We start from the raw sequence: 24,001 nt of genomic DNA, 5'->3' as shown, positions 1-24,001 counted from the left end.
GTGTTGTGAAACATATCTCTGAAACGTTTTCATCTTGCAAGACAAAGTTCTGCACCATTCAACAATCCCCCTTTGCTACCTGCCTAGCAAGTGTGTGTGCCATTCCACAACGTGGGCTTCACAGATGAGGAAGAGGAGGCCCAGGGAGGTTAAGTGGCTTCCTCAAAGGGCAGTGGTATATCAGGTGTGGAGAAGGGACCAGAAACAAGAAACCCACCATTCCCTCCCATTTCCGCCCTCTCGGGAGGTGGAGCTCACTCACCATAGTGCGGGTGAAGAGGTTCACTGCAGAAGTAGAACTGGCCCCCCTGATTCTGGAGTTGGGATTACTGGGCTCCAGCTCAGAGCCACTGAGAAGGCTTGAGTTCCTCAGGTCAGGTACAGATTTGTACTGCCTCACGGATGAGAGTTTGTGGGGATCAGAGGCAGTCTTCCTCCTCAGGGCCTCCTGGTTGAAGCTGCTGTCGTCTTTCTTTATGTCTTTGACTTTCAAGCACAATTCAGGTGTGTAGGTCACTAATGTCATTGGCTGGAGAAAACCAAACACACATTCTGTGGGAACCCAGCTCTGTCCACTTCCAGATTCATCTGCACCCAAAGATAGGTGCAAAGGAGAAGAGAAGGAAAGTGATAGGTATCAGTCTCTAACTTGGGGCTCTTAACCTGGGATTCAGTACTCCTAGAAGGCTTGTGGATGGCTTCATGGGGTCTTTGAGTCACTTTAAATTGCAGTTTTACAATTGTATCTTTATGTACTTTATGGCAAGAGATTCCATAGCTTTTTCAGATTCTCAAGGGGTCTAATGCCCTACACACACATATATATAAACAATTTGCTCTAATACTGTCCTTTTAGGTGAGCTTTTGAGAATAAAGAGATGATCTGAGAAGTCAACTGAATCTTTCCACTGAGCTGGAAGACAGAGGTAGGCAGAGAAGAGGGACTCCAAAGATTCAGATGAGAGGCCTCTGGGCAGCCGGCCCACAGCCAGAGCAGGCCCACGCTGTGAGCAGAGAGCGGTATGGAAGGACCCACTGCGATCAGACTTCCCACGTAATGTCTGTCTCCCCTGCCCCCACCCCCAGCTCTTCCCTGTACCTCCTGTGTTAGCTGTGCCCCTGGCCTGCTGAGGGGGTCATGTTCCAACCCAAGCTGGAGTTGGGGACCATGAGTACATGTGCTGAAGCCTGCTCCCTAAATGGGGATTCTGCTCAGCCTCCCAGCTGCTTCTGCTCCTACTGCAGGTGGCAAGGCCAGACCAGAGAGTCTTCTCTGCCTGGATGGGGGGATCCTCAGAAGGACGCAGGGCTTCTCATGACTTCCGGGCTCCCCTCCTGTGGCCAGCCCTCCATGCAGCCCCATTCCTTCAGTGTGTCTGGGCTCTGAGTAGTGGTCTCCTCAGCACCCCCCCACGGATTGGCCCCAGCTGGGGAAGGGTGCCGGGCATGCGAGCTCCCCTCCCATCCGAGTTTACTTGTTTGGAGCTGTGGGTGATGGTCTTGTATTTCTGCCGTTGCTTCTGTCTCCAGCTCCTCGTACTCTTCCCTCTCGACTGTTCGCCCACGGACTCCCCCTGCATCTCTACCTTCTTCTCTTTCATTTGGAAGGATTTTTTCTCCTGTTTGAGTCTCAGCTCCTGGATCAGTTGCCTGCCAGTGAAGAACAGTAAGTGTCACACAGGGATGGGCTGTGTGTGTGGACATTCTCCTAAAGGGGTGCACAGGACTGGGCAGAGGACCAATGCTCCATTTCCCCCCAAAAGAGCGGTCTGCACAGATGATTGCACGTCACAGAACAGGATGTGGAAGAGAGGGTGGTCCCCCCACTCCTATCATTCCCAATCTGGGGACCAGCATCCAAGGAGAGACATGCAGTAAAGGGGCAACACCCTAGTCCACATCCCCTCACTCACCCCCCACTTCCCAGTGGGCCAGATTCCATACAAGGCAGGTCTGGGTAGGAGGGGAAACTTAGCAGCTCCCATCTCAGAGCACTTCATATGCTGGGCCTCTCTAGTTGACAATGTAATAGAAATAATATAGCCCCAGGTGTCAGGAGATAGGGGTTCTAGTCCCTCTTCCGTCATCATCATCTGTAGAAGCCTTTCTCTCTCTGACCACCCCTTCCTTAAAATGAGGTGGTGGGTGGGGACTGGACTCGATGGAATGAGTCTCTTCCAGCTCTCAGATTTTATACCTGCTTGAAGCCACAAGGCAGCTCGGAGGGGCTGGGCATTCTACCGTGGGGGTGGCTGTCTCAAGGTGAGCATCTAGAAACAGCCACTCAGCTACCCAACAACACCTCACCCGGGGGAATTTATGATTTCAGGTCCTTGGGAGGCCCTGGCAACTTCAAGTTTGGGGCCTGAAGCTCATAGCCCTCCCTGCCACCCCAGGCCTGCTGCCCATCAAGTTAAGCTTAATCCCCTCAACACCAGCCCACCTTGCCCCTCCCACCCCCAAGGTGCTCCCCCACCCCCAGAGCCTTCTTACCTGGCATACAGTTCCCGAGCCCTGGAAGCAACAGTATTCTGGAAGAGGGAGTTGTTGTCTTGGAAGAACTTCTGATACTTGTCGGAGATCAGACTGGGATAAATCAGGCGGAACCCCCCACAGTGTTCCTTCTCATACTTCTCGGTCTTCTCTACCCGCACGGCCTGGAAGCCCTTGACTTCCTCAATCCTGTGGAACAGAACACAGGGCTGCTGCTGGGCTTTCTTGGGACAAGCTTGGAGGGGCTGTGGACAAGCCCAGTGTCATCTGGGGCTAGACAGAGGCCTGGCACACCAGGGTGGCCCGCCAGCATTGACTAAATAAACGTGTGAACATTTTCTTGAAAGGAGAGTCTGGACCTCCGGGGAAGGCCAGTGTCAAGCTGCACTAAGAGCTGCTTAGAACAGTCTTCTGACGGCTCACCAAATTCTCCCCTGACACAAGTAAAACCCCTCAGCTCAGTTCTGAGAAGGCACACTGTCGCCACTTTCCCATTCACAGCCATTATTACCCTTCTCTGGAGAACCGGCAAGCCTGTGTTTTGCTAAACTTGAGAGTTTCTAGGCTGAGCTTGATGAGCTTTTATGAGCTGTGATGATCTCATTCTTCCTCACAGCCCCCTGGGGAGGTGGAGGTCAGGGAGGAAGGAATGGAAAGCCCCCTTACAGCAGGGAAACCAGGAGCTGCTGAGATACCCCAGGCCAAGTCAAGACAGGAGGCCCGGTCAGAGGAAGCCCCTGCTGCCCCTGGGCTGCACAGAGCAGCAGCAGGCCCCGGGCTCCCAGACACGCACCAACTGGGCTCTGGGGCCAGACATGCCACCTAATAGCAGGGTGACCTGGGGCAAGTCAGTTCCCTTTGCAGTGTCTTGCTCAGGCTTGGCTCTAACAATAGGGTCCTATAACCCTCATGCTACCTGCCTATTGTCCTCCTCACAGGGAGAACAGTGCGCATCCCAACATGGATGCCATCACCCCAGTTCTAGAAGCTCGTTCCCAAAGGATCAGGCTGGCTCAGCCCATGGTGGAGAGCTGGGGCAGGGTGGGGGACCTAGTGGGTTCGAAAGACAACAAAGGCTTCTCTGTGACCATCCTCAGGCTTCAGACAGCAGAATACCCGGCAGAACAAGCCCTGTTGAAGGGTAAATGCCGCCCCTCCGGGAAGCAGTCTCTCCTGCCAGCACACTGATCTGACGGGGTAAGACAGACAAATCTTTGGTTTCTTGTAAAAATAAAGTGATGGTTTTACTTTTTATATTGGCAACTCCTTAATCTCCATGTGATATTTAAAAACTCATATCCTTGGGGCCTCCCCAGTGGCGCAGCGGTTGAGCGCTGGGTTGCGAAGCTGCCCGCAGCCTCTGCGGCGCCGGTTCGATCCCCGGCTGCTTCCCGGCCACCGGCGAAGGATCCCACATGGCGCGCAGACCTCTCCTGCCGCCCGCTGCTCCCCTCAGCAGTGTACTTCGGTCCTTCTGCCTGCTCTGCTCCCCGCTCTGGCTCTGGTGAATTCTCTCACCCTCCCGCGCTTCTGACTGTACCCAGTGCATGTATAGACAAAACAAACAAACAAACAAAATAAATAAATAAAACATGCCTCTATAAAAAAAAAAATAAATAAATAAAAAATAAACTATTAAAAAAAATAAATAAAAACTCATATCCATTATACACAGTTGCCTATAACAATCTCCTATTTGGGGGAAAATAGGAATATTCACAGTCAAACTGTCTCAAACTGTCACAATGTACAAAAATAAATGAATTTTCCACATAGGATTATCATTCATTAGAACTAACTCCCCCTTCCCCACCAACTCCATGCAAGATATTTAAATAGCCATGAACACAAATTATGGCATCAGGTACAATGATAAGCCTTTTAAATGCATGATCTCACTTGATTCCCCCAATACCCTGATAAAGCATTACCTCCATTCCATGGGCAGAACACTGAGGCTTAGAGATTTGACATAAAAGTCATATACCTGATGGATGGTGGAGTCCTAATTTGGATCCAGACAAGTCAGTCTTATTGGGAGCAGGGCAGTCATAGAGAAGAGGCTTCCAGGAATGGGTAAGATGCTTGGGGGCAGGGGGCAGCACCCCTGTACCTGTTCTCTCGAGAACGGCATTGCTGCAGACACCGTCCCCGTTGTCTCTCCTCCTCTAGGACTTTCTTTTTGTCACAGCTTCCCAGGTTGATCAGGACCAAGGTGTCGTACAGCAGACTGTCCTTCACCTCTTTATCCAGCCATGTGTCAGTGGAAAAGCTAGGAGAGTGGTTGACCTGTGAGGACAGGACAGGAGCTGGAGGCTGGAAGATGCCAGGGAGGTGCCAAAGCCCACCCTGGGGCCCTGGTTTCCAAAATGAGCTGATGGGAAACAGGGGAATGTGTAAACGGGATACACAATGAGAAACAGAGGAAATGGACCCTCCAGTTCAGCTTAACTAGCTTTTATTTCAGGCCTTTTTTCTTAAGGAGCATGGGAGTGGAGGTGGGGGCCTAGGGGCCTTATTTAGTTCCCCTCTACCTGATGTGTGAGTTCTCTCTTGTGCACTAGCATCTCATAGAGCCAGTGCCGGGGAGGGAGTGGGGAGTGTGGGGTGGGGAGGGCCAGAGGGCCAGGAGGTAAGGATCAGAAAGGAGGGGTACATTTAGGATCCTGACTTGGGTTGGGGGGAGGAGGAGATAGAGGACTCATTTCTGCTCACAGAAAAGTCCATACTGTTCAGAGGTACTATGGTGACATTAGAGGATTTCTAGCAATTTCTGAAGGCTTGCTGTAGGTGGCTTATTCTGATCTTTGGGTAAGAACTCTAAACAGGCGCTTCCCTGGTGATGCAAGGGGTTAACCCACTGCAGCACAAGTTCAACTCCCAGCCAGGGAGGTGACCCATATGGGCAGCAGATCTATCCAGTCTCACCCGCTGCTCCCCTCAGCAGTATATTTCAGTAGATCCACCTGTTTTATTTCCCACTCTGTCTCTGGTGAATCCTTTCACCCCACACACCTCTGGCTTACACCCCCAGCTCTTGTATGCATAAATAAATAAAATAAATCTTTTTTTTTTCAAAAGAACTCTAAATAGCCATATTCTTTTTTTAAAAAAAGATTATTTATGCATATAAGAACTAGGGTACAGGCCTCCCTGGCCTGCGGGGATTGAATTCATGCTGCAGTGGCTGCGGATATAGCTCCATAGCCCCTTGCTCCACCAGGGAGGCCCTAAACAGCCATATTCTTCCGATCACCACCCCCACCACACACACACAAATACACACACACACACACACACACACACACACACACACACGGAAATAGAGGAAACCATAGAAATTTAATGTGTAATTCTGGGTTCTCTGCTGAACGCTGACTGTCCTTGGCAGCTGGCACTAGCACCTCTGACTTGCATGTCCCTTCTCAGCCCCATTGCCTGTGATGAATGGTCACTTGAGAGTGCTGCCCAGCACAAATCCAGTCAGGATGAGAAGCAGTCTCAGAAAAATTCCACTTCCTCCTCACCCACATCCCTCATGTCTGGGGCAGGCAGGAAATTCACTGGGTGAATTTCCCCAGAGCCATGGATCCCAGGCCTCTCTCCTGGCGCATGGAACTGAACCATCAGGTCAGACAGTTTCCTTCTGATACTGAACATCGTCAACTCACCTTTGACAAAGAACACACCCTTTCCGGGGGCTACTCTTAAAAAAGGTAGAGTTGTCTTTAGAATCGCTCTGTACTTGTGATCAATCAGCATTTCCAAGCCTGGATGGGCCTCCAGAAGGCACAGGGATCTCTCTAATTCCCGGCCGTCTACCCCCCTCTGGTGGCCATTTCTCAGCTAAGGGAGAGGCCCCGGGCCGTGAGCAACGAGGGCGGGACTGGCCTGGCAAAGGTAATTGAAACCATCTTAAGTGAGCCAGGAGGGCAGAGGGATGAGCCTAAAGCTGACAGGCCCCAATAACAGGGGCAGCCTTCACCCCTTGCCGGGACAGCCCTACCTCCAGCAGCCACGGCTTGAGTTTGTGGTCCAGTAAAATGTCAAAGCCCAGGATTTCAAAGCAGGCACTGTTGAGCGTGTGGTTGGGGAAGCAGGTGTGGTAGTTGTGCTTGATGATGGGGTGGGCCGAGATGATAGTCTTGATGATCACGTCCTCAATGTCTCTCCATATCTGCTCGACGTTGTAACCATGGTTCTGCATGAACATGTTAAATGTGGAGAGCTTCCTGGAAGAGATATAGGCCGTGAGACAGGGTGGTTCCTCAGGTCATCTAAGATGGTGGGGCTTGGAAGCAGAAACTTCCAGAGAAGATAGGCTCCAGAGCCAATGAGATGGACACCCAAGAGGCAGGGGACACTCAGGCTGTATGAACACAGGAGGGGCCTGCAGGAACCACAAGGCCACATTCATCAAGCTTTCACAGCCTTGGAGAGGATGAAGATATAACAACCTGGCTTGCCTGGAAAACTTAATGAACAAATAAAAACCCAACACCCTACGTCATGGTTTTGCTTTGGTGCCCATGGTTTTCCAGCCACCTGGTGTTCATTAGAAGGTTGTGGGGAGCCTTTAGGAACACTGTTATGAGGGTACCATCTAAGCCATCTGAGGGGATTCTGGGAACAATAAAGACACAGAAACAAGTTCTAGGGCTGTCCTTGGGGAAAAGGCAGCCCTAGGACATTTGCACAAATAAGGTAATCAACCATCAGGCTAACTGGTGCAGCCCTGATTTTAGAACTGAAAGTTCCCACATCCCAGGAAATCCCTCATTTGCAGACAAACCAAGATGGCTGGCCACCCTATCACAGAAGAGAGGTCTGTGAGGAAACATGTGAGGTCAGCTCGTAGCTGGGCAGTGATGGGAAAGGGCAAGTCTGATAGGTCCAAGAGGCAATGGCGGGGCCAGTTACCCATCCTCCAACACCCTCCACCCCCACCACACACACACACACACACACACACACACACACACAAAGCATGTGCAGAGTCAAAGTGGAAAGTGGAAATATGGGTGGAGGAAATGAGGGGAGTGAAGAGAAAGAGAATGAGAAGACAAGCGACTCACCCGCGCAGTTCAAAGAGCGCACAGGGCCCCAGTAAATAGAGTCAAAGGAGGAAGGGGTCGGTGAGCACATGGCACAATGCATACTTGTTAAGGGTCTGCTGTGTGTGCAAAGTCGGAGCAACAAGGGGATCTCAAGAAATCGCCACGTCTATCTGGGAAGCCCGAGGGCCGTTTGGGAAGTCAACACACATGAACAGCCAAGACTGCGTTTATGCAAGATGGACACACAAAAGCCACCCCACACAGAGACCCACCTCATCGTCATGAAATGGAGTGTTGCACATGAATGAATTTTCCAGATCACTTAAAGCCAACCTTTTCAAGTGCAAAGGAATGTATTTAATTTGCCTAATTGGAAAATAAATTTTCCCCAAATAGATTATACATATCCCAGGATTCACAACAGACTTTATGTAACAACGTAACCTTTTCTTGCGGACTCAGGCACATCACAATGTAATTTCATAAGCCCAGTGATTAGTCAGATCAATTTAGCATGCCAGCCATGTGCTAGCACCCTGAAAGACTGAGCTGCCTGCCCTCTGCCCCAGAGGCCTGACAGGCCTCCAGCTTTCTGTCTTCTCCTTCACCGCTCTTACCAGGCCTGCAGCCCCATCTGTCGGGGTGGGATCTTACTGAGGGTGCTGATAGGCACAAACTGAGGAGAGCAAAGTGGGGGCAAGGCGGAGCAGTCAGTATGCAAAGCAGATTGTCTCAAAAGAGGAAGAAGAAATGGAAAACAGAAACAAAAAAGGAAGGAGAGCAGGAAAGAAGGACTCTGCCCAGCAACACGGGAAGCATCAGAGGGCCAGGGCACCATCTGACCCTCGAGGAGGGGAAGTACAATCGGGGACACGCGACAAACAGGCGCCCAGAGCAAAGAGCGTGTATGGACCACAGTTGACATTGACCATGGGGCCGGTGGAGTGCAGTGGTGGACAAGTTACTGTGGGGGGTTAGACTCAGCTGCCACAGGTTTGTCCTTAGAGATGGAACCCGATCCCCTTGTCTGTTAGGTGAGGCCCACCGAGAAGACAGTCATGTGGTCCCTCAGTGTCACGAGGCTGGACCACAGCCAGGCACCTGATCAGAAAGGGCAACATGGGAGCTTCGTGAGACAGAAGGGCCTTAAGGATGCTCTTCCAGGCTCAGGTGGAATTGAGCAAAGGTGAAGGTGGGAATGAGCAAGGCCTGGACACCAGATGAGCGCAAGGGCACCCTGGAGGGAACAGCACAGGCAGTATCACCAAATGGTCAGGGTGCAGACTTGGGAATTAAATGGCTCGAGTTTGAATTCCAGCAGTTCTGCCACTTCCCAGCTGTGTGACCTTGGTTACTTCACCTCTTCACACCTCAGTTTTCTGATTGGCAAAACAGGGATGATGGTAGTAACGCTTACTTGGTGGTGCTGATGGTTGTGTGAGGATTAAATGGCTTGAGGAACATAAGTTACTAAGATCAGTGTCTGGCATAGAGCGAGCCCTCAACAAGCAAAATGTTGACTATAAGGTAGCAGTAATAACTGGGAAATTGGGCCAGGTCAAGTAGAAGGTTTTGAATTTGACACTCTGGGCGGTTGAGAGTCACACTGGCCACTCAAAAGTGGAAGGAACAAAGGCGTGGAGTGTCAGAGTGACAGCAGTCTCTGCTTACATGAGGGTGATTGCTTTTGAAGCCCAGTCATACACATCTCAACAGAGTCTCACGGCACGCATGTGCGGAGGCCCGCCAGTGTTCATACTTTGCATGTCATTTGAAAGATGAGAAAATGGAGGTGCAGAAGGTTAAGTAGTGAGAGGAGCAGGGAGCAGAGCAAGGAGGCCAGTGCAGCCATCTGGGTCTGAGGCTGGAGAAAGGCCTAGTGGGAAGGAAGGAGGAGCCAGGGGAATCCAATGACTCACTGGAAAAGGAAACATGCGAGATGACCGGAGACTCCAATCCTGCAGAGTGGAAGGGAGCGGTGGGGAGCTATGCAGAGATGCCAGTTTGGAATGCTGGGGTGGTGCCAGGAGAGAGAACACGCCCATGTTGGGAAATGCTAAGTTGGTGCAACAGGGAGACGTCCAGGTGGAACTGAGGAGAGATGGGCCTGGAGCTGAGGGGAGAAAGGCTGAGCCAAGTTTTGGGGTGGGGGGGGAATCCAGACAGCTGCTCCAGCAGAGGTGGGTGGAGGAGAGCAGAGGGTGAGGCCAGGCCTGGGGTGAGAGAAAGAGAGGTAAGAAAGAAGAGGAAGGAGGGAGGGAAGAAGGAAGACAGCAGAATACTGCATAGCCTCATTTTAGTCCTGGCACCCCACAACACACCCCCATCATGGCCTGGGCTGTTAGTTCTTACAGGAGGAGGGGAGTGAGGGCCCCGTGACTGCATTCCCTTACTCAGAAAAATCAGTGTGACTATGAACACCACGCCGTTCACACAGTGGTCAGGACGCCCTCGTGCCGCAGCCCAGGAAAGGGAGGCCCAGAGCAAAGAAGTGACTTGTCCAAGCTCACTCAGCCAGCAGGAGTCACAGTCAGGACTGGAAGGCGGGTCTCACCGAGCACCTCCACTCCACATGCCACAGGCAGCAGTTCAGGTAGGGAAGGGGGTGGGACGGGTGAGCTTCAGGCAGAACAGGTGATTTCTCCTCCAGGCCCCACACATCTCCTCAGCCAGGCTTAGCGGGGGGGATCATCCACTTGTGTTTTGGAGCTCTAGCACCAAGGAGGAAGGAGGGAGTCGTGAAACTTGGCGTGCCTCTCCAAGGCTCTGCAGTCAGACAGTCGCCCGTGTCTCAGTCCCTGGAAGCCTGGCGCAGCTGCAAGAGTGTGAGCCTCGCAGTCTGAAAGGCCATCTTGGCCTCCTGCGCTGGCACTTACAGCTGTGGGCAACTCACTCAACCTCTCAGAGCGGGTTCTCTCATCTGTCCAGTGGAGACAGCACCTAACTCACAGCTCTCCCCCTGCAGGGGAGATGACAAAGCCTCTGCCATATGAGCAGTCCACGGGGAAACGCACACAAAGCCCTGGCACAGGCCCAACACACAGGGGCCTCTGTACACACCTCCTCTCCCCCTTCACTGGGCATGTTCACATTCTTTTTCTTAAAACACAGATGAGACAGGATTAGACAATAACATGAATGAGCCACTTGGGAAGCTACTCTCACGCCTTCGTCTCATTTCCCCCACTTCTTCTGGGGAAACTTAAAGCCAGCTAGCCACATGTCATGTCACACCAGGGCCTGGTGTCACATTGTCAGAAAGTCTATGGGAGCACACCCCGCCTGCCCCGGGGAACCACGGGCCAAGGAGCAACTGCCGGCACCTCCACGCCCCATGGCAGACTCACCATCAGTATCTCTTGGTTTCAAACATCAGAAGGTGCTAAACTCTAGCCAGGTGGGAAAAAAAATCAGAAGGGCCAAGTGTACTAGGTGGGTAGGCAGGGGTGTGTGTGTGTGTGTGTGTGTGTGTGTATACCCTGCTGGGGAAACAGCCCCTGTTTATCTCTCCTCTTCCCCAGCTCCCGGGGTTTACGATGTGGCCTTCTTTTAATGATTAACAGTCAGAGGGCAGAGACTAAGGAGTCCGTTCTGGGTTTAGAGGAAAAGAAATAGTTTCTGAGACCACATGACCCAAGACGGCAACACTGACGGGCAAGGTCCCAGAGGGCAGTTGAGACTGGAAGGGAAAGGAAGGGGAGGGGAAGCCGCTTCCTCACCTCTTGCTGCCAGTGTGAGCGTCTTGAATGAAATTAGAACTGTGCTTATTAATGGAATAATTGGTCAGGTGCATGCAGATATCGTCCTGGGGAGAGAACATAAGTATGTGGGGTCAGGAAGAAGGGCAGGCCTTCAGAGCCTCTCTGCCCCTCCCATGTCTCCCCCCAGCCCCCCAGGGCTTAAAGAGATGGAAGAGAAAGGGTATGGCTGAAGGCTCACGCAAACTGGCAAAAGAGAGGAAGTAAGCAGGTTTAACACTGCCCAGAGTAGAAGAAACTCCAGTTCCTAGCGAGATTGAGTGGTGCCTGCAGAGAGCGGGGGCCGCAGGGGTAGGAATGGGTTCTCCCAGGCTCTTTTTCCCTCTGCACCTTGGGCCTGAGACACTGGCTTTGCCTGCAGGCCATGCATCCCAGCCTCACCTCCTTCTGGCTCTGGGACTTTGCACAGGTCCCTTACACTCTGGTTTTCATTTCCTCATCTGTCACCTGGAAACAACAATCCCTATTTCTGAGGGCCCCTGGGAGGGTTAAATGAAAGAACAGATGCAAACTGGCACACAGTAAGTGCTCAGCAAATGACAGTCGTGCCCATGCTGTCTCAAAAGGAAGGTTTTAAACACACTAAGGGAGAGGGGGCGCTGGCGTGTCCCCTGAGCTCACCAGGTTGTCTGTGCAGGGATGGGAGTAAGAGGTTGTCGCAAAGCGGGCGAGTCCTTCGTTGTACACAAAAATCCTGAGAGGGTCACAGGATGTCATCAGCACATAAATTCGGAGGTCAAACTTGAACCCGTCGATGATAAAGGGCTGGCAGGAGAGACACAAACATTTGAGGTGAAATTCAACTTGTAGATCAGAATGCAAGTATGGCCAGGGTTGGGGAGGGACACAAGGGACCTGGGCTCTATAGCCCACCATGTGACCATGTCACTAAACCCCATGTCCCTCGATTTTCTGATCTGTCAAATGGCACTAAGTACCACCTCCAAGAGATCTCCTGGCAACTAAAGAAGGTGACATTAAAAAGTTCTGCCATGTAGGACATGCTGTCAACATCCAGGGCTGTGCTTTTGTTTCATTCCTGCAAGAATTCTCCCTGCCCGACCTCTCCTGACTCGCCCGCTGCTCCCCTCAGCAGTGTATTCCAGTCAGCCTGCCTGTTCTGTTTCCCACTCTGTCTCTGGTGAATCCTCTCACCCCCCCCCATACGTCTGGCCTGTACCCCAGTTCTTGTATGCATAAATAAATAAATCTTTAAAAAAAAAAAAAGAATTTTCCCTGCCCTACTGACCTGTGCTGCCAGCCAGCCCCCCTTCCTCCAAGAACCCTCCCTTCAGAGGGCTTTACCCTGTAGCTTCTGACCTCCAGTCACAGAGTAAAGCTGGTTGCCATTATCTCTCCTGGAATATTCCCCTCACCCAAATGAGGTGAAACTTCCCACAGGACAAAGGTGCTCTCCCAACTAATGTCTGTTAGAGGCAAGAGGCCAGCCTGGCGGAGCCAGACTGACTGACGAGGGTGCAAGGGTAAGGGACATCCTGGCCCAGGTACATGTCACGTCTCTGATCAGAGGGCTCTGTGTGGCAAAATCACTCACACCCACACCCTCTGATCCCTTAGCTCACATTCCATCCAGTGGGGCTCGAGCCTGAGGTTGTGTGGGTGACAGATAAATAACCACAATGAGGAAGTACCTTTGAAATATAGAGCTGACAGATCATATCCTCCCCTGGTTTGATTTCTTTCACCGTCCGGGTGATAAATATACCTCTTCCTTGGCAGCCCGAATCCGGCTTACAAATGTATGTCTTATTTTTTCTTGACCTGCTGTAATTCTGCAAATCTCCCCAGCTATGAGAGCAGGGAGGGAATGAGAAAGAGATGCACCTTTAGCTGGGGAGCAGTGAAAAGGAAGTCTAGCTCTTTATTTAAAAAAAAAAACAAACTATCCAATATGACAAAAACCCTGGAATTGACAGATGCTGAGCCGACCAGCCACAGGAGACACGGGCGCACACAGTAGAGACGCAGGTTTTGAAGTGATTCAGGCCTGGAATTAAGCCCAGGCAACACCATTGCCAGCTGAGTAGTCCTTTGCAAGGACTTGACTATCTAAGCCTCAATTCCATCATCTACACAATGAGGTTAATGCCACCTATCTCTCATGGCGATGGGCGACATGACCCTGTGCAGGCTGCTACATGCTGTGTACCCTGAAAGGGAGCTCTAATCCAGGTCACTGGGTTCTCTGAGGTTGCAGATGGATTTGGAGTTCCAGATCTGACACAAGCCCTGACAAGTGACAAGCCTTGAATGGATCAATCTCTCCCCTCCACTCTGGATTCTCCATTTATAACTCCCACTCCATCCAGAATATGAGGGGGCAAAAGCTATCTTGAATATACATGGAAAAAAGTATCTTCCTAAGGAAGAAATAAACCAACTTAATGGATTATAAATCTCAGCCTCGCTCTACTTCTTGGTTTGCATTTTTACCCCAAGGAGCCTTGTGGGGGTGGGGAGAAAGTCATTTAATAGCAAGGCTCCTCAGTGGCCATGAAATTGGGAGGCACCTGTTGACGTGATGGCAAACACATTTCCTTCTCAGTTGTTGCTAAAGCTCAAAGTTGTTCCAGACAAGCCAGGAAAGGCTGGAACCCTGCAGCTCCTGGCTGGAGGAAGCCCTGGATGGAGAGGGGAGAGTAGGATTCCTCTGGGTTTGGCATATGACTATAATTCTGACGGGGACACCTCTCTGCCCTCCTTCACCTCATCTCAAACACCACATCGTGTCCAGATCATCTCACATTTCTCCTGTTTCTCTGTGGTGTAGTCCAGACTATTTTATGTACCAGAAATGGATGTCCAGTCTCACTAAGGGTAACATGGGACCAGAGGTGGGGAAGGGCTGACTATCTCGAGACGCTGCCGGGGAGACAGCCCAAGCGTGCCCTCCCTGCTCCTCACCTGGGTGCTAACCTTTACCTCACTCCCTTCAGAAGTGCTCCCCATCCTTAACAATTCAGACACTGTAGAGTTAAAAGGTTGGAACAAGTTCAAAATCAACAGTATCAGAACAAATTCTCTTCCCAGCTTCTGGCACAGGCTCTCAAGCACCCAGCCCCTCAATGGCATCTATTGTAGAGGCAGAACCTTGTGTTTTCTAAACCTTGGACACATACAGTCTTTATCTTTTTCTTCCTGAAGAGGAGAGAGAGATGGGACCTCAGCTGGGAAGGCAAAGTAGCAACCAGGCAAGTGGGGGCAAGAGGGAGGAGTAGCTGGCAGTGCCACATGGGGGAGGGAGCATAGGCAGCCACTCACTCGGCCGGGAGACACCAGGTCTTAGGGAAGAAGTGGAAATCTTTAGGGAACATCTTTAACATGCGGCTCATATTCCTGGCCAGCAAGTCCTTTCGGCAGATCTCATTCATCCCAGGGAAGTGATTAATTTTCTGCAAAGGAAGTCAGAATTCATGAACGATGGGAATACCCATGAGTCCCTCTCAGGGACTAGTCAAAGAAGAAGGGGTCCCACTGAGTGGATGCCACACTTATATGAAGAACCAGTTCTGACCCAGATACCTGGTAGCTTTTCATTTCCATCACCCGCTCCAGTGACACCGAGTAGTCAGTCCAGTAGAGAGTCCAGTCATCGTTTTCCCCACCCTCTCGAAGGCCATACTGCTGGGCGGCCCTCCGCACTGCCATGGAGTTGGAGCAAGAAAGGCCTGTTAGCCTGGAAAGCGGGGGAGGAGCATGGGGTGGGAAGGTTATGTTTCTTGGGGCTCCCAGACCAAGCACTGCTGGGAGACACCTCGACTCCTTGGGGCGAGAAGCCATCTTCCCCACTGGACACACCATTGCCAAGAAAGGAAGGTGGAGAGTTGCAAGCTGTGGAAGAATACAGCTTATGTCCCACTGTCCCCACCGAAGGTGATCTGGTATGAAGGTTTCACGGGCACTGCTTCCCCTTGCCAGGAAGTAGGCCTCTGGCTTTCCTCCAAACACTAAGCCTTGACTGTTCAGGGAATAGAAACTAATCCTTAACATCACCAAAGTCAAGCTTAATTAGTAAGGTAAATGGACAGGAAAAAAAATTAAACAATGTATTTCCAAACCACATATATGCTGTCACATCCTTCTTCCCTTGTCTCTGTTTGCATTAGTAACTGGCAACTGATTCCAATACAAACTCAAAATGCCTTCAAGGCCTGGAAAGGAACATGTGCTTGCAGTGATCGGGAGACACGGGGCCAGCTTACAGCGTTCTGATTCAAAACGAAAATGATGACCACACTGTGCTTTACTGCGCAGAGTAGGTCTGTAGGTTATCTTTAGGCATGACTCCAGCCTGCGACTTGTGCTCAAAGGAGTCACTGACCGTAGCAACAGCTGCTTCTGGACAACCAGACCCCCAGATCACCACAGATAAGCACCAGTGAGAGTCGAGGTCCTCACCATTGTGTCAAAGCCCCTATTTTCTTGGAATGAGATTCCCAACCTCCTCAAACAGTTCACTGAGCTGGAAGAAGCAAATATTTGGAGACAACTCTTTTTTATTCTCAAAAATATATGAGTGCACTCTCCTGCCTGCCTGAGACCATGCACAAGCTCTCTTTTTCTTTCTCCTTTTCCTAATAAACCTGTCCTTTTAAAATGTGAAAAAAAAAAAAAGAAGGGAAAAGAAGAATATGCAAGAGTGACCCTTTCCAGGCCTTTGGGGGAATCCAGTGGGTCCCCATCATAGATCCCTTAAACAGATACTCACCACTGTCGTATCGGCAGCTGGATAGATTGATCACCAATCATCTGGAAAAGAGAAAACGGAAAGCAGCAAGACAGAGACAGACACGCCTGCCAGAACAAGTGACTGTACCCCAAGACACGCCATCCCAGCTGGAGCTGCGTGCAGCCCAACCTGCCACCTAAGGCCTGGACTGACCGTCCCCTTCCTGATGACACCACTCAAAAGGGCGGGTGCCGGTACTCTCACTCTGACACTAGGTAGAAACTCTGGATTGCAGATGCAGCTCAGTATGCTTCAGCTTCCTATCAGCATCATCACCTCCTCCATCCTTTCACTCCGGTGACATATCAGGGACAGAAGCTGAAAATCTTTTTGGCCAAAATACTCATTGGTCTTCCCTCTCCTCCCTCAAGAGACACTGTGAGTTAGACAGAAGACAAGCTCTCAAGGCCTCAGAGAGTCTGAGCAGTGATTCATTTCCCCCCAGAATGGAGCAAGATGTGGCAAAATCCGAAACAAGAACTGAAGTACAGAAGCTTCAGGTGAGAGCCTGTGAAGCCAGGGCAGTCCTGTCAGATTTAAAGCACCCTCCATCACCAGGGTGATAAGAACTTTCTTAAAAGAAGGAGATAATCTCTTCCCCCACACAATTTTGTTTTTTAATTAAAAACATACAGAATGAAGATTAGGACAAAGTGTGGCTTTAGCATATACACACCATTATTTGATTCTATAAAAAAATCATTACAAGTGCGTTCTTTTTAAATGAGTCAAAAGAGGTTTCCAGTTGCAGCACACGATCAGTCTCAGCCCGTGGTTTCTCTGTCACAATCCTATCCACAGCTAAGGCCTCCTTCCCCACCCCATGTCCCATCTTTTCAATCCTAACCTCTTTTTCTTCCTCTTCTTCTTGCCTTGCTGTTGGGCATTCTGAAGGCCCTTTTGGGCCCCTGTGTTCTCTCTCACAAAAGCCAGGGTGCTGATTTCTTTCAGATCTTCTATGGAACTGTCCTCCCTCTCCTCCGAGTCTGTCTCTTCCTCGCCTTCCAAAGGCAGGCCCTGGGGCATCTCCTGGGCCCCCGCAGAGGCTCTGGGGAAATACACCTGCCCCCTGGAGAGGGCAGAAGGAGCAGCAGTTACTTGGATCCACCTGCAGGGGGACCCCCTACCTTACTCATGTGAGTGGTGGACCAGGGTTTGGCCACCAGGCAACAGATTTCTGGTTATAAAATGCCACCCACCTGCAGGGTTAGTGCCAGCTCCAGGAGGGAGCTGATCCCACCTTTTGCCACTGACTATGACCTTGGGGACTCACTCAACCAACGGTGGCCCTGCTTTTTCCCACCTGGGGTTCTCAGGAGCAGGCTGAGATGCTATGCATGGCACCACCTGGTAAACAATCTTATTATTAAAGTGAGTGAGTGTCTAGAGACAGCCTCAGAAACAAGTCCAAAGCCTCCCTAGCTGAGGGAATTAGTCCCAGAGGGTGCAGATGAGGTGCTTGGAGGAGGTCCCTTAACTGTTTGGGCCCTGCACTGAACCTCCTGCACCAATCTGAGAGTGAATGCAACGGTTGCTCGTGTGGTCCAGAGATGACTGAACAAAACGGAAATCCAGGGCCAAATGTAGACCTTCACAGAGCCCAGCCGCAGAAAAGGCTGCCGCATCTCCCCTAAGACCCAATTAAAAACAAGATCAAACTGTACAACACCTATAAAGAAGTTCTGCAAAGTTCTCACTCCCCACCCCTATAATGACTTCTTTGATGGTTGCTTGAAATTTCAAATGTTTTAGTGGTTTTTAAGGCTCCTGGCTTCCTACCCCTCAGGAATGTGCTCCATTTGCTCCTGCGTAATCCAGGCTGCCCAGGCCCAGTTAGCTGATTCATACCTCTTCCCATCCAAGACTTCTGTGACTGTAAGGCCAAATTCTGGTGTTCTCACTTCCTCTCCTCGCCTCCCCAAACCCTGCCAACTCCTCACCATTTCAGCCCCTCTGCTTTGATGCCTGCGCTCCTCTTGCCACTTACTACCCATCGTTCCCTCACAAACTCATGGGTATTTTTTCCCAAAGATATTAATAATATCTTCATTCGAATTTATTACTGTTGTTGCTATAGATAACATTAAAGGAGGTTTAGAAAAGGGTAGGGTGGGAAATCACCTGTAGTTTTTCTACCCCAACATAACAACCTTGACCCTTTGTGTATCTTCTTTCATTCTTAATTTTCAACCTCACTATTCTCATCATTCTAATCAAAACAAACAATTTTGCATCTGCTTTTTGCCCATTTAGTATCATATCATAAACTCCCTTTGGGATGTGGCAACTTCCACATGCTTCTAGTCTTTTAAACAACATCCCATTGAAGGGATGTGTTACTAAATTTAACCAACCATTGCCCTATTGCTGGCAACACAAATTGCTTTTGGCTTTTCCATGGTATAAATAGCTCTAAAATGCACCCTTTCAATTTATTGCTTTACGATTATTTTCTTAAGCTTCTATCCAGAACCACGATCATCAGTTTAATGAATATGAAAATTATGTAGTTTCTGATATTTATGTATGTGTTTATTTATTTATATCACCATGTTGTTTCCCAGAGGGGTTCCAACAATTGGGACTACTACCAGCGACATGCAATTATAACACGCTCACCACAGTCATGAGATCTCTTGGGAATCGCCCCCTCCGAACCAAAGCTTGCTAATTCTAGACAAGCTTTATATCCCACGGCCATGTTTTTAATGTTACTACACCCTAGCACCTCTCTGTCCCTATCCCAAGCCTAAATTGGTGGAGGGGCGGCACCTCTAACTCAGAGGCTACCTACAAATAACAAGCCCTTATGTGGGTATAGTTCTTGAGGCATTTCAGAGAATAGTCACATACACCATCTCGTAGAATGCTCACAACACCCCCGAGAAGAAAGGCAGAATTATTAAGTCCACCAAGGATTGTGGCTTATCTCTCTGTTGCTGAGGAAGCTGCCACTTATATCCAAGTCCTTTTCATGGGGACACCTGAGCAAGGGACAGCAAGAATTGTGCTCAGTACAGCTAACCAGTGAAACCTGGGCCCCGGTGAATGGGCACATTCTTGCAAAGTTCAAGAGGATTAAGGTACAGGAAATCTTGACCTTGGGCTTCTCCTTTCTTCCAAGTAAACCATAGTCAGCTCTACTCCCCTATCCCTCCGCTAGGGCACCTATTTACCAAGCCCTGGAGGAGTGTCTCCGTTTACCTAAAGGTTAATGCTAACTTGAGGAGAGAAAACTGACCCCGAATTGGATCTCTGAGTTGCCATTGTTTTGTCCTTTTTCGAGTCCTTGCCCAAGTGGTGAGAACAACTCATGTCTGCTTTTGTCTGCCTCAAAGACAAGAACCCCCATAATGGTCAAATTCTGCTTACTCTTGTGTGGAAAGGCACGAGGCACAGAGTCAGGAGCTGGGCCCATGTAATTTAAAAAAAAAAAACCTGTTCACTGCAGCATTCTTGCCTGTGTGCCAATGTATTCTAGGTTACCTGTGAAACGAGAGGTCACCTGGTTGGCACCGGAGACAGATGGAAGATATCAAACAATAGTCATTGGCATATGTCATTATTTTTTGATTTTTTAGTCTTTTTCTCCAGGGCACCCCAACCCTCACCCCAACCCTCTATTTCCTTTTTAATGCAAGGCTAAATCCTGCTGGCCTCTCTCCAAAGCCTCCTGACAGAGACTACCTCCCTAAAAGGTTGTCTATGGGGCTTGCACCCTAAATGTAGCTCGTAGAAACAGGCTACAGTTGTGTGTTGCTGTTACAGTTGTTAAATAGAAGTACCTGATGATACATATTTCTATTTCTTTTGGAAAAGTTGGTTCTCATTGCGTCACTCCAGCAGTCAACCAGAACCAAGTAATGGTTACCTCTTTAGACATTTTCCGGTCTGCCTCAGTCCGTAACATTCCCTATTGTCTCCCAGATGCAGGAGCTAAGCAGCAGTTATGCTCGTGCTGCTATTTTCCTTATAACATTAAATCAGAGGGACCATTTCCTCATACCCACAACACCACTCTTGTTTAGGCTACACGTCTGGCTCCATAAACCAAATTTTCCAGTCCTCCTCTGGAAAATATTTCTGGCCTCCAAGCAGTAACAAGTTAGAACAAAAACTGCTTTCCCCAGGGCTGTACCAGAAAAAAAGTTAACGCCCCCATTTTCAGAAGAAGAATAAGATTTGATCTAGCTGAAACCAAAACCTCTGAGACTTTTCAGATGTGGGCCTTATGTTGTTCTACTAGACTTCTCTTATTTAATCTCAGCAACTACTCCCTGCTAACCCAGGGACTCCCCCCTACTCTGCTGCCTAACAATTTGGCTGTCCAGAGCAGTATTGTAGCTCTGAGGAATCAAAGGAGGAGAGGCAAGAGACCTAAAGAGAACACACGCGAGTAAAATATATCCACACACCGCAGTTAGGGACTTCTGCGCTCAGAGGTGTGGCTTTAAACCCTTAACAAACAGCTGCAGTGTGATGGCTGAGATTATACTAAAGCACTTCATATACATAATGCCTCATCCTAGCACAGATTATAGCACATAGTATCTTCCTCCCATTACAGATGACAAGTCCAAGGCAGGGAGAGGTTAGAAGCCATGTCTGTCTGACACACAGCCTGACTCTTTCACACTCCACCTTTTTCTCTCTGCTTATCACCCATAAACGGTGTGACAGTAACATGAAGCAACTGATCTTTTAGTTCCCAGGAGTCTGGGTGATTTTAGTCCCTTAAGAATCAGTTGGTCTCATATTCCCCCAACTGCCTCTAAATTCCCACCTCTAGCAAGAGGACGGAATCTCCCTAGATTCATCCATAACCTGGGATTTCTATTATTTCTACTTTGTTCTTATTTTCACTCTTTCTTTTCACCAATGTCCACACGGCACAAGGGCTCTTATTTTGGGGTGTAATTAGAACATTTTCTAAGCTCTTATGGAGCATATTATAGTTGGAAGGGACTTATGAGTGTGTCGAGTCCAACCTGTTTGCTTTTCTTAGAGACAGTTTTGAAATTTCCCCCTCCCAGCTAGGGAAGAGGATTTGCATATGACCAGTGCACAATTCAACAGAGCCAGGACTGATGCCCCAGCCTCCGGCCCCCTCTGCTTATCTTTCTATTATGTCAGGTTAGTGGGTAGGTAATGTGAACTAAGTGCTCTGAGGAGTTTAAAATAGTAGACTAAGTTATGCTACCAATGTAGCAAGTGTAGTAAATATCTTTGTTTTTTCTTAGTGACATAAGACACATTCAGTTGACCTTTCCAAAGAGATAGTTAAAACAGTGGGGGGTGGAGCAATTGTATGGGGAATATAAAAATAAAATTTATAATAAAAAAAACAGTGGGGGGTGGGGGTGGGGGACTGATGTTTCCTTCTATTTTAGAATGGGATTTGATCTTGGGATGGTTGAGAGGCTCCCAACCAAATCCTGACAATGTCTTTTCCTGGCCACCAGGGGGAGAGGGTGAGCACTGGGATGGTTCCCTGCAAACACTTTGCAGGCTGTTTGGAAAATCTCAAAGGAGGAACCAGGTCTCATTTCAACTTCTGAAGGACTATACGTGTTAACTACGTTTCTTTCCCCTAAAAGCGTCACAGAATGGTGGGAAGCGTTCACTGGTTTGTGTGTTTTTTGTGCAAGGTTGAATTAACATGGATATCCTGCAAATGGGAGGAAAGAATTTGATGATTGATTAAGTGATAAAAGCCTTAAAAGTGCATGTTTCAAGTTTTAGCCAAGCTTTTTCATCCTGAACATCACAGCCCAGACTTTTCTTCCAGTCTATAGCAATAAATATGGCACTGAAGAGCTTTCCTACTTTGTCTGCCTTGGCCTTCCCTCTCTCCCTACCAGTAATAGGTTTTCCTGTACCTCCACCTTCCCTTTTCATCCATGAGTCCTCATTCCCCTACTAGAAGCATCCCTCTGAAAATCTCCAGTGGCTAGCTCTTGGAAAAGCCAAAATGGATGGAGGGGGAAGGAGATGTGGAGGTAAGACCTCTAAATATTGCTTTCAGCTTTGTCTCTTTGACTTGGTATGTCTCCTCCCTCATTCCCTCTCTTCCCTGTGATTACAAGGCCACAAGGAACATAAAAGCTTCATATGGAGAAATTTCTTATATTTTGAGTTTTCATTCACAGAATGAAATGCCTACTATGGCCTTTTGGCTTTTCATTCTAGCCACCCCTTGAATCTCAACACAGCTTAAAGGGGTCTTTGGCAAAATGCAAACTAATTAGGGAGGAGGGAGCACTCAACTGTTCAAGGGTTCTGCCAGTAAGAAGTGCTGACAATGACCTGCCACATTCACTGAGAACAATAAGAATCTTGCTGACTTAAATGTCATCTTTTATTCTGCTGGAAATTGAGGAATTCTACAAGATTGGAAGATGCAATTTTCAGGTCAGGCTCTGAACAGCCATTTTCTCCATAATAATACTCACTGCATTATTAGCAAACACAGGTGGATCCCAGTCCAAATGCCAACCCTAACACTGAAAGTGTGACTTGGGTGAGTTTAACTGAGTCTCTCTGTACCTCATAATACATAATACAATAAAAGATGACATTCAAGTCCGCATAATATAAGATTCCCTTTTTTTTTTTTTTTTTTGTGGGACCCTCGCCGTGGCCAGGGATTGAACTGGCGCTGCAGAGGCAGCCTCGCAACCCAGCGCTCAACCACTGCGTCACCAAGGGAGACCCAATATGAGATTCCTTATAAGTAAAATGAGGGTAATAAAAACAATTCATTTTATGGGGTTGTTACGGTTTCTAAAGATGCAGTTAAGGTTTCTAATGCTCTTACAGGAGTGTTTGGTTCAATATAAGGGCTATATTATAAGATGAAAACACACGCTAGGATGAGGTGCATATTAAGTAACTTATTGAAGGGCCTGGAACATACCTGTGCTAAAAGACGTTAGCTCCTTCCCACGTCACCCCCAAAGGTAAGTTACATTTTTCTTAGGGTTCGAATCCTACAGAAGAACTTTCCTCAAGCCTAAGAGAGTTTTCCCTCAGGTAGGTGAGAAATAACACAGAAAGAAAAATGATCCAGAGAAGGACCCAGTGGCGGGGAAGGAGGAGGCAGAGCAAGCTCAGCTAGATACCCAGAGATCTCTGGTATCCAAGGAACAGTTTCCTGAGGACACCGGTTTGGGAGGTCGAGGGAGGGCAGGAGCTGCAGGGTGCACTGGGAGGGAGACCCGGGTGTGGGAGAAAGGTGGGGACAGGTGGGGGTATGGAGCTGGGAAAAGAAGGGTCAGTGTGGGAACCGGGTCCTGGCTTCGGGGTACGGAGGGTTAGGAAGGGGGTGAGGTATTTCAGCGGCCAGCGCGAGTGCGGGCGGGGAAGCGGGCGAGCGGTTAGCTGGAGACGCGGGGAGACCCGGGCCGCGGAGCCATGGGCGCAGGGCCGTGTGCTGGGCGTAGAACGCCGCCAGGGCGGGCAGAGCGAACAGCTCTGAGGTACCGGGCACCGTGGGGGGACGCGGGCGCGGGTGCAGAACCAGATTTTCAGTGGGGAGCCTCTAGGACACCGCAGTCCGGGGCCCGCACAGCCTCCGGGGCGCTCTTACCGCGATCCCTCTCCCCCGTGTCGCCCCTGCTCCGCAGCCCGTGTCGCTCTCACACTTTCGGGCGCCCTCTTGGAAGGGTTAAGCAGACACGCCTGCACGGGCTGCCCGACCACCCCAAACCCCAAACTAAGCTCCTCCCAATTTGGTCCGTCCGGCCCGCGGATTTGCATATAGGGCTTTCTAGGCCTGCGATTGGTCCTCGAGGTGAGATGCCACGCCCCCTGCTCCCGAATCAAAATAACCGCCCCCGCGCTCCTGGAGGGCGGCGCCCGAGGTTGTCCCGGGAGACGCGGAGGACGCCGGGTCCTGCTCCGGCCGCGCGGGGCCCCGCTACCGCTAGTCCTCCGCGCGTCCC

The 24,001-nt window shown here is 49.7% G+C and overlaps 1 protein-coding gene across 2 annotated transcripts in view; it reads right to left on the bottom strand.

The window, feature by feature from the left end:
- The window catches only part of TTLL6 (tubulin tyrosine ligase like 6), a 35,359-nt gene extending 11,885 nt beyond the window's left edge, over positions 1 to 23,474 (bottom strand). The window contains exons 1-14 of one of the 2 annotated variants that reach the window (XM_054688934.1): positions 22,975 to 23,473; positions 16,906 to 17,127; positions 16,038 to 16,078; positions 14,852 to 14,970; positions 14,591 to 14,721; positions 14,234 to 14,467; positions 12,961 to 13,117; positions 11,930 to 12,073; positions 11,270 to 11,355; positions 6,500 to 6,725; positions 4,607 to 4,782; positions 2,494 to 2,682; positions 1,476 to 1,650; positions 263 to 529 (exon numbers count right to left, since the gene is read on the bottom strand). In XM_054688934.1, coding sequence (XP_054544909.1) covers positions 263 to 529; positions 1,476 to 1,650; positions 2,494 to 2,682; positions 4,607 to 4,782; positions 6,500 to 6,725; positions 11,270 to 11,355; positions 11,930 to 12,073; positions 12,961 to 12,987 — 1,290 coding nt within the window. In that variant the 5' untranslated portion in view covers positions 12,988 to 13,117; positions 14,234 to 14,467; positions 14,591 to 14,721; ... (2 more) ...; positions 16,906 to 17,127; positions 22,975 to 23,473. Of the gene's footprint in view, positions 1 to 262; positions 530 to 1,475; positions 1,651 to 2,493; positions 2,683 to 4,606; positions 4,783 to 6,499; positions 6,726 to 11,269; positions 11,356 to 11,929; positions 12,074 to 12,960; positions 13,118 to 14,233; positions 14,468 to 14,590; positions 14,722 to 14,851; positions 14,971 to 16,037; positions 16,079 to 16,905; positions 17,128 to 22,974 lie in introns of both variants that reach the window. The other variant, XM_037494007.2, reaches the window with a different exon arrangement.
- Positions 23,475 to 24,001: the final 527 nt, after the last annotated feature.

The sequence above is a fragment of the Talpa occidentalis genome, unplaced genomic scaffold (genome assembly GCF_014898055.3).
Source record: "Talpa occidentalis isolate TD23 unplaced genomic scaffold, MPIMG_talOcc4v2.1 talOcc4.7, whole genome shotgun sequence".
NCBI lineage: Eukaryota > Metazoa > Chordata > Mammalia > Eulipotyphla > Talpidae > Talpa > Talpa occidentalis.
This window is presented reverse-complemented; position numbering and strand designations above follow the sequence as displayed.